The sequence below is a fragment of the Theobroma cacao genome, chromosome 5 (genome assembly GCF_053813885.1).
Source record: "Theobroma cacao isolate CCN51 chromosome 5, ASM5381388v1, whole genome shotgun sequence".
Lineage (NCBI taxonomy): Eukaryota > Viridiplantae > Streptophyta > Magnoliopsida > Malvales > Malvaceae > Theobroma > Theobroma cacao.
In genome coordinates this window covers 42100342-42110074 of record NC_142643.1, presented here as the reverse complement: position 1 = coordinate 42110074, position 9733 = coordinate 42100342, and the positions used below count along the sequence as shown (strand labels likewise).

General features: G+C 36.5%; 1 protein-coding gene across 2 annotated transcripts; it reads right to left on the bottom strand.

Moving 5' to 3' along the window:
- Positions 1-2401: 2401 nt before the first annotated feature.
- On the bottom strand, positions 2402-8487 carry LOC18599762 (ABC transporter C family member 3-like). 2 transcript variants are annotated; one of them, XM_007029858.3, is made up of 10 exons: positions 5813-8486; positions 5506-5592; positions 4771-5415; positions 4493-4657; positions 4014-4308; positions 3703-3917; positions 3322-3627; positions 3118-3181; positions 2745-2984; positions 2402-2664 (listed from the first exon to the last, which is right to left on the bottom strand). In XM_007029858.3, the coding sequence occupies exons 1-10, from the start codon at positions 8186-8188 to the stop codon at positions 2549-2551; spliced, it is 4509 nt and encodes a 1502-aa protein (XP_007029920.3). In that variant the 5' UTR covers positions 8189-8486; the 3' UTR covers positions 2402-2548. The 2 variants fall into 2 exon arrangements, with proteins under 2 accessions (XP_007029920.3, XP_088662855.1); XM_088806729.1 differs by lacking the exons at positions 2402-2664; positions 2745-2984; positions 3118-3181; positions 3322-3627; positions 3703-3917 and having other exon boundaries at positions 4006-4308; positions 5813-8487.
- Between the last annotated feature and the right edge of the window lie 1246 nt (positions 8488-9733).

The following is a 9733-nucleotide window of genomic DNA, read 5'->3' as shown; positions in this document are numbered from 1 at the left end:
AAAGCAGAATCCATTAGAAAAAAGAATAACAAACACAAAATAATCTAAAGCTACTTCGTGATTGTTGAAATTTGAAAAATTAAGTTTAAAGGAAATGAGAAAAAGGCCTTTGTTTGTTCTCTGATTGTTAGAATCTTGTATTTGATGTAACCTTAAACTCATTGTCTAATTGATTTCAATGACCATCTTCCCATCTTTAACTTTGGTCATGGCAAAATCAAATTGTGATTCAAATTTGACACGAAACACCAAATTTGTACAACCGCCTCTGGTTTCAGAGTATCAGCAGTGTTCTTGACTGCCTGATTCCACCAAATGCACTCTTCGATGAGCCATATGCAAAGCTCCCTTTGATGAGCCACTCGATCAAATGCACTTTAGCTTCACTCAGAAACTTACTCCTAGCTTGTTTCAATGTTATTGACAATCGATTGTGCCTGAGATTCAAATCAGTAGGCTTTATAGACTTCTACATGACCAGTTTTATGTCAGTCCCACCCAAGTTTTCAATGCCATTCTTGAACACTTCTGGCATATAGAGAGGTGATTCTAAACCTAATGTAGTAAGCTCTACATGTGGATCCAAACTCTTTCACTGGTTCTGCTTCTTCTCACTTCCTGTCTTTTGCGTTTTCTTCTTCCTTGTCTTTTGCTTTTGCTTCTTCTCAATGCCTGTCTTCTGCTTTTGCTTCTTTTCAATGCTCGTCTTCTGCTTCTTGCCATTGCCTATCTTCTGCTGCTTTTGCTTCCTAATCAAGTGCTTTTCTTCTTCTTCTTCAACAGAAGAACTTTGGCATCCTGTTCCAGTTCCAAAGCAACGTTTGATACCTTTTTTTCTCAATGATCATCGTCTTCATCCCTACAGATTCCTTGGCTAAGAGATTTATATACCCTTCCAAGACCATCTCAGTTAGTTTGCTTAGTTGCTAGCGTTCACTATCAGTCACTGCTTCAATCTCCTTCTTCAGTTTCTGCCATGAACCACAATCATCAACATTGTTTAAATCTTTTAACGTTAATAACATTGATTTTCTACACCTCTTCTAGAACCCAAGAATGGGAGATTTGTTGAGAAAAAACAATGAAAGTCAAAGTCTGGGAATAATTTATCTAAGACCGCCTGTTAATATTAATAGGATTTGATTCCTAATTCTAACTGGAATCCCTGAAGTAGCATGGTAACAAAGTTTGATAGTCTTGACCGTTAAACAGTACTGATTTTCTAAGTTTATTTGGTTGAAGAGATGTTAATTTCCTAAGCTTAATGCATGTAAGAAAATATATTCATATATTTAATTTTTTATATAAATTCTTTCATGTTTAAAATAAATTGATAGCTTTTGTATCTGGTTTTTTTATTTATTTAATTACTTATTCTCTTTTTCTTATATACAACTACTATTTATTAATAACTATATATTTAAGTGTGAGAATACTCTTACAAGTGTATTTCTTAATATTATTTTTCTAAAAGTTATATCCTTCATTATTAGCATCTCAAAGATAATAAATATACATTCAAAATTTGGACTCTGTACAGAATACAAAGCACAATGAACAGATGAGTTGAGACAGCAGCAGCAATAGCTGGAGGCAGATGACTCCATGGAGCCATGATAACCAGCCCATGTTTCATTATGAATCGCTAGACAAAATGTGATTGCGAAGATGTGTGGAGATATCAATCGATGCAGAATATCAATTGATCTGCCAGTAAGTGGCGGGCGATTCAGGTTGTCCTGGCTTTTATACATTTTTCCAGTTGAACTCCATTACCAGTAGTGCAATGTCTGCATCACTTAATCTAAGGACAAATTTGATGACATATAAGCATAGCACCTGATGCTATAAGACTGCAGGTTACTCATTATTGTTTTTGTTTATTCATATCTAGGAAGGAAACTTTTGCTCCAAGATTTTGACTATTGAAAGCTACCAACATCCCTATCAGGTTATTCTAAACTAATTGAAAAAACTCTTTGATTCTTACAAGTTGCTATTAGTTGATAACAGACTGAAATATTGAAAATTAATCTAAAGGTCTGATATATTTGATGACAGACTGATTAACTTAACAATAGACTGAAAGATGAAGGAATGCCAGGCTTTGAACCTGGATCTGGACTTGGAGTTTAACTAGCTGCACATCCAAACTACAAATAAGTTTGCTTTCAATGATTTTCCTTTCAGAAGTGTTTCTGAAAAAGAAAATTAATGATTTCATTTATATTTATTCACAAATGCTTCTGAAGTGAATGTTTTTCAGCTTTTTTGGCTTTAGAGGTCACCTGGCACGCTGGCGTCCACCAACAAAGATTTCTAGGATGCAAAATTGCTAATTGAATCACTAATCTTAAAGCTAACATTCTCATAGAATAGAATTCACCACTGAAAGAAGACAAAAAGAAAACATATTACTACTGTTTATTGAAGCCAAAAAACAACTAGGCTTGTCTTGTACAAAACATCCCCATAAGTCAACACACATGTATATATTTTGACAAAAAAATGTAACAAAAAATTGTAACACATAGTTTTCATCATCATCTTATTCGGTAGCCAGACTCGATTTTGATCTCACAGTGTACTCTGCTACAAGCTGTGCAAAAGATGAAGACTTGTTTTCTAGCAATCTAGCGGGAAAATCATATTCTTCAACAAGTCCTGCAACAGTTAAAAAGTTTTAAATGAAATGAAGTTGAAAAATCCTATAAGCAAACTATAAATTACTCAACCGTACTAACCATGACTTAGAAGCAGAACCATATCACTATCAAGAACAGAAGTGATCCGATGGGCGATTGTTATGACCGTACAATCAAAAAAGTGCTCCCTCAAGGTTGTCTGAATCAGATTATCGGTAGCTGTATCAACGGATGCCGTAGCTTCATCAAGCACTAAGATCTTACTTTTCTTAAGCAGCACACGCGCAAGACAGACCAGCTGCCTCTGACCCATGCTCCAATTCTCTCCATTCTCATTAACTGCAGAAGCAGTGTTATAATACTACGAAAATTTCTTTCAATAATTGAATTTATTAGTAGATTTTAAACGACTTGTATGACACTGAAAAGCACAAAACAACCAACGTGTATGTTATACGATAGAATATCGGACCTGAAGAATCTAGCCTGCCTTCCTTCTTTCTAACTCCATCCCCTAGTTGGCACTTATCCAACGCCTTAAAAAATAAATAATTAAAACACACATCAATACAAGTCAGACTTCAAATACCAATCATAAAAGACTGCATTTTATTAGAAAAGAAATGGTACAGACTAGAAATTATTTTCTTTCCTAATCAAAATGAAAAGAACCCACCTCCCAAATCTGTTCGTCTGTGTTCTCTTCAAGAGGATCCAAATTGCTCCGTATAGTCCCTTCAAACATGGTAGGATCCTGAGGAATGATGCTGAGTCTTGACCGCAAATCATGCAGCCCAATTGATGATATGTTGACACCATCAATTATAATCTGGCCTGCTGCAGGTTCAACTATGCGGAAAAGTGTTTGCATGAGTGTTGATTTACCGCTGCCTGTTCTCCCTACAATGCCAGTTTTCAACCCCCCTAGAAAGGTGCATGTCAGACCTCGCAAGACGAGTGGCATGTGTGGGGCATACCGTACCTACATCGACCATCATTATTTATTTCAAACAACACATGAGAATTTAGAGTCATTAAAACCGCATAACTGCATTACCTGCAGATCAAGAATACGAACTTCTCCATGATATGGCCAAGAACGGTCTGGGCGATTACTTTCTATCACAAGGGCAGGCTCGCTAGGAATATTGCTGTATTGAAGCATTCTCTCAACAGATATAATTTTATTCTCCATATTGCAAATAGTCCATACTACCCAAGTTTGCAATATATTTAGATTGAGTCCATACATCACAGCTAAACCCGCAATGGCTAAACAAAAGAAAATACATTCAGTAATTCTCCTTTAACATCCGTTATCTAAAATGACATACTAGTCAATAAAGTTGCCAATCTGCAATCACTTACCTGGATCAATAACTCCCTCTGGAATAGAGATCAAAAAGAACAAAGAGAAGGCAAAAGTAATAGAAGTCAACATGTCCAGGCGGAAGCACAGCCATTCCATTGCACCGGCAATATGAAATTTTGGACGAGAATATGCATCAGTCAGTATCATGTTTGTCTCTTGGAATCTTGATTCTTGATCAAAGCTCCTGATAGTTGTTGCTCCTGAAATTGTTTCAGCAAAATGCTGTATCACCGGAGCTTTGCATACTCCAACCAACCGTGAAAGTTCTCGTGCAGAAGATATGTAACATTGCTGCAAGATTACAAGTTTAAGAGAACTCCTGTGTCCAAGTATTATGCACCGTTGAATGTTTTTTAAAACCCAGAAACTTATAGAGATTTACAATTATTGCTGCATGGTTGCAAGTTTATTAGGTCATGCATTCTATAGCCATAATTTTGGCAGACAGCATAATAGATGAGGTGACAAGAGTTACCTGGTACCAAATGCAGGTAGCAATGACGGGGATAGAAATGATAAAGGTCTGCCAAGCAACCTGAGACATGACTACAATGATTCCAAGGAGATGGATAACTGAAAAGGCGAATGACCCGACTTGATATGGAATGTTCAAATCCACTGCACTTTGATCTGTGGAAGCCTATAAGAGGCAGGAAAAGAAAATCTTAGAATCCTCATAAATGAAGGGAAATGTCCCAAAAATAAGATAAATGGAATGTTTAAAATCCATAGAGGAAAACATCAGATACTAACTCTGTTTAGGATTCTTCCACTTGGTGTGGAATCAAAGAAAGACATAGGGGCACGGAAAATGCATAAATGCATCTTTTCAAAGAGAAGAGTGGCTGTTTTATATCCAGCTATATTAAGAAGTGTGGCTCTGGCAAGGACAGAAATGGCACTGCCAATGGCTAAAGCTAAATAGACAATTATTAGTGTAAAGCTCCCAACTGGAGGTTTGACATCTGAAGACACAGGAGATGCCCAAGCCATCCAATAATTGCTACCAATTTGAAAAATCTGAAAGAGAATCTGCACCAGCAATATTAAAGGCACAAGAGCTCCTCCATAGGCTGTTGTGATATACTTCCAGTAGACTGAAAACCCAACTTTTCCTTTTTCTCGCTCTTCTTCTTGAACAAGCTGTCCTTTTGGTCCGACATCATCTACTTTACCACTCTCATTACCTTGGTTTTCTTCTTTCTCCATTTTCCCATTAGCACATTTTGTAGCACCATCTCCTTCACTGATAATTTTTTCAGAAACAGACCCCGCATCAACAATATCAAGGGCCGACAAAGCTTTCTTATGTGCACCCACAAGTTCCATAAGGTCAGTCCCTGAATTGAGAATGTCGTTATACTTTCCCGCTTGTGTAATCCTGCCATCTTTCATGACCTAACAAAAATGTACAAATTGAATCCAGCAATTATATTATTGCCTACCCTCCAAGGCATAGGATGAAAATCACTAAAAATGTTAGCTTACCAAGATTAGATCAGCAGCTGGTAAAAACTCAACTTGATGAGTGACATAAATCACTGTTTTTGAACTCAAAATGCCTAGTAAAACTTCCTGTCATTCAAAGATAAAACAAAGATGGTCAGGCAAAAGACCAAGTGAAGAAGAAGCTCAAAAATAAAAGGACATGGAACAAATAACAAGCTGACAAAAATGAAAATATAAGTATTTCAATTAATTAACTCACACAGAGCAGTATAGCTTTCTGCATAGACTGCAAATAAAGAAACTTTTAAAATACATGTCATAGTATCAGAGGAAGAAAAGATGTTACCTTAAATAAATGAGATCCTGTGTGAGCGTCCACAGCACTGAATGGATCATCAAACAGATAGATATCAGCATCTTGGTATAAAGCACGTGCAATCTGTATTCTTTGTTTCTGTCCACCACTCAAATTGATTCCCCTCTCACCTATAATAGTCTGATCACCAAATGAGAGGATTTCAAGATCCTTCTTGAGGGTACAAGCTTCAAGCACTCTGTCATACCTCTCCCTGTCCATCTCTTTACCAAACAATATGTTCTCCTCAATCTTGCCACTTTGTATCCAAGGTGACTGAGCAACATAGGCCTTCGTACCACACAACTTAAGAGTTCCAGATATCTTGGGTAATTCCCCCAGAATACAGGAAAGCAAACTTGACTTGCCAGAGCCAACTGTACCACAAACAACAACCCTCATGCCATGGCAAACTTTCAAATTTATATCTTTTAGCGTTGCAGAGGAAGAAGACAAATCCCAAGAGAAATTCCCATCAACAATCTCAATTGCAGTATCAGAAGAACCTCTCGGAAGCTTCTCTATAACATCAGGCTGCAAGTCATCAAGCCGAAGGAAGGAAGCAATCCTATCAAGAGAGACCTTTGTCTGAGCTATCATTGAAACTGTATCAGGAAGACTGTCGATTGTCCCTTGAAGAATCTTGAATGTTGCAAGTGCAGATAGGACCTTTCCCGAATCAAGTGGGACTCTTAAAAACATACAAGCACTAAAAGTGGCTACAGACACAAACGAGGGTGCAACCCAGAAAACAAAACTACTCATGACATTTGTATAAATGAATCTTTTTAACCATCCTTCCTCAACATTCCTAAGCCCAATAATCTTTGATAGAAACTTCATTTCCCACCCCTGAAGTTTGAGAATTCTCATGTTCCTCAAAATTTCAGACGTTGCCTTCATTCTTTTATCTTTTGATTCCATCAACTTGTCCTGAAACTTCTCTAGCATTTTCCCCAGAGGAATATTTGCCAACATAGAAAGTACGGTTGCGACAAGAGTAGCAATGCATGCTAGCCCAAGATTTTTATACAAGATCAACAAGGCCAAAGCAACTTGCAAAGCTATTAGCCATAGTTCATGCATGTACCAACTAAAGTCACCCACCCTCTCTGCATCAACAGTCATGAAATTGACGATCTCCCCGCTGGTGTGGCTCTGCTTTGACTGGCATGAAAGGGTTAAACCTTTATTATAAATCATTGCTACCAGTACTGCTCTCAGCCTAAGTCCAACTTGCTGTAACTTAAAAAACCAGCGCCTCTGAGATATGCACTCTACTAGCTTGGCAATAAAGAAAGCTGTAACCAGAAGATACCCCTCATTTTTAAACTCCCGCCGCCCACTCAGGTACTGAACAAAAGTGCCAATGATATATGGGCCAACATATGAAGCCACAGTGTACATAAACGCCAACAAAGCTGTCCAAAAAATATCTTTCCAAGCTGAGAAGAACAGTGCTTTCACCAGCTTAAGCGTGGTAACTCCACTCCCCTCACTGTCAGCTGACTCAAGCCTGTTTCTAAAATTTGGAAGAGCCCCAACAACACTATCACTGCTATCTAGCTGAGGAACATCCTCCAGGTCTAAAGTTTTCTCATTGCCAGCTGCAATAAGAGGCCCCATCCAAGAAAATGTAAGAATGCTGAATATACCAGCATTTGAATATGGGGTTACAGCATCACCCCCTTTTTTCTTACTCAACTCTACACCCTTACCAACGCTAGAACCTCCATTCAAAAGGGGCTCCTCAAGGAGGGTATCTTCCCCCTCATTTCTTCCAAAAAGCCCCACAACACATAGGAACAAACCAGTAACAACAGAAAAAACATCGGATACTAAGTACAGACTTGGGAAAGAAACATGTTTTTTGTCAAGAACAACGTCTATAACAAGACAATAACAAGAAATTGAGAAATAAAAAACCCACCAAATTCTCAACAAAAATGGGAACTTCTTTTGTTCACCAGATTTGGAGAATTGACATTGCAAATAAATACACGTTGCACCCCAAGCAAGTGTTTTTACCACATAATCAGAAAGAGTCACTAACTTATCCTCAGACCAACCATTTCTATACCAATAAAAATAACTTAAGAAACACAAGACAATATTGAAAGCTAAAACAATAAAACAACAAGCTAAAGTTTGCTTATACCAGAAAACCTTCCTTTGCCTTAACCTCTCCTTTGATCCTTCCCCACCAGCTTCATTAACTCTGTTCACGACCCATAAGACTAACAAGGAAAGCAATAAAACTAGGTGTAACGAAGCATAAAGCCCATGAAGAAAAATAGGTTTTAGGAAAAAATCAAAACTAGTAGCTGAACTCATTAGTAAAGACGATTCTGAAGCAAAAAGTTTCATTCTTTTTGGAGCTTTTACTGAACAAATTAAGCACTTGGGTTTTGAGTGTTGCAGAAGATTTTGTTTGGTCAAGTGTTTGAAAGTTTATATACACGAGACTTAAAGGAGTGTTAGAGTAAAGAGAGAGTGACAAAGTGAGAGTGTCAAAGGAAGATTGCTTGGGGACAGGACATGCGTGCAGAGAGAAAATGAAATAGATTCAGTGAGAGTGAGACGTTGAAGAGTTTCCGGGAAAGTTGTGATCTTTGAGACAGAACCTGAAAGGGATTCAGTGAGAGTGAGACTGACATGTACAGAGGGAAATGTGAGACAAAACCAAAAAGAATGGTCTTTTATAGTAAACTTAATGATCCTTTTTCTAATTTAAAAAAAAAGTTAATAATTTTTTTTAAAAGCTTTAAATTTCAGAGCAAGGTTAAAACATGGCCGTGGGCCAGCTGGATGACTTACATGCCATTCGATTGACCAAAAACAGGCAAAATAGGAATAAAAAATGGGTTTTGAGTCAGACACTAATTTAGGCTCCACTGGCCCACTGTTGACTTTTTGGGAGCACTTATTTTGACTTTAATGATGAGTACTTGACTCAAATATATATAAAGTATGGATAACAAATAATTCTTGGACATCACATGTGCTTAAGAATTCTTTGGTTATATACTCAAAAAATTCATGTCGTATGACTTACGTTCATGGGCATGTGAGCAACCACACGAATAATTTGATTTACTTTCTAAGTGTGTCCGTTTCTGTGTATATTTTAACTTTTTTTTTTTACATGAATAAAATTATTGTACTGGTGTAGATTGGTGGAAGCATAACTCATTCTCAACTATGGTAGATTTTATGTGAAAGAAGAAAAATTGCGTGTGAAAATAACAGTGTCGCCCAACTCCTTTGACCGGTGTTTTTGTGAATGAACTTGTATTACCGGCAAAAGTATATGCCAAAACTATTCTTATTATGCTTGATGCTATGAAAATTGTTAAAGAAAAAATAAATATAAAATATAAAGAGATTAAGTAAACAAAAAAACATAAAAATTTACGTTATTCGATCTCTTGTTTATATCCACAGAGTGAAAATGATTCTACTATTGTTGAGAAATCCAAGATCAATAAATTGACTTATATGATTTCTCAAACCAATTTAAGATCTTTTATATATCATCTTCAAATAACCTCTCAAAAACATTTGCTTACACCATTCTAATTTCATTTAGAATTAAAGATAAAGTTAGAAAGTATTATCTCTCTAAAATAAAAAATTTAAAACTATATAACTACTTGATGTTGTACATATATAAGAATCTGAGTCAAATAAGATTTTTAAACTTTAAGTCAACCTAAAACTCAATTCATACTATTTGACTGGATGATCTCTAAAATTTTTACTTACATGGATGTGTTCTTCAGGTCCAATATCTTAACATTGGGCTCAAATTGTGATCAAGATTTTGGAATTTTAATAATTGACGTCAAAAGCAAAAATTGTTGGTTAGAATAAAGCTAACTAACTCATCAATTGGTAAAAGCATTTCCCTAT

Coding starts and splice junctions, on each gene's coding strand:
- LOC18599762 (XM_007029858.3), bottom strand. CDS start 8,188: ATGAAACTTTTTGCTTCAGAATCGTCTTTACTAATGAGTTCAGCTACT. Junction 5,416..5,505: donor CAGCTGCTGATCTAATCTTG/GTAAGCTAACAT, acceptor CATTTTTGTTAG/GTCATGAAAGATGGCAGGAT. Junction 3,182..3,321: donor CAGACGAACAGATTTGGGAG/GTGGGTTCTTTT, acceptor TTATTTTTTAAG/GCGTTGGATAAGTGCCAACT.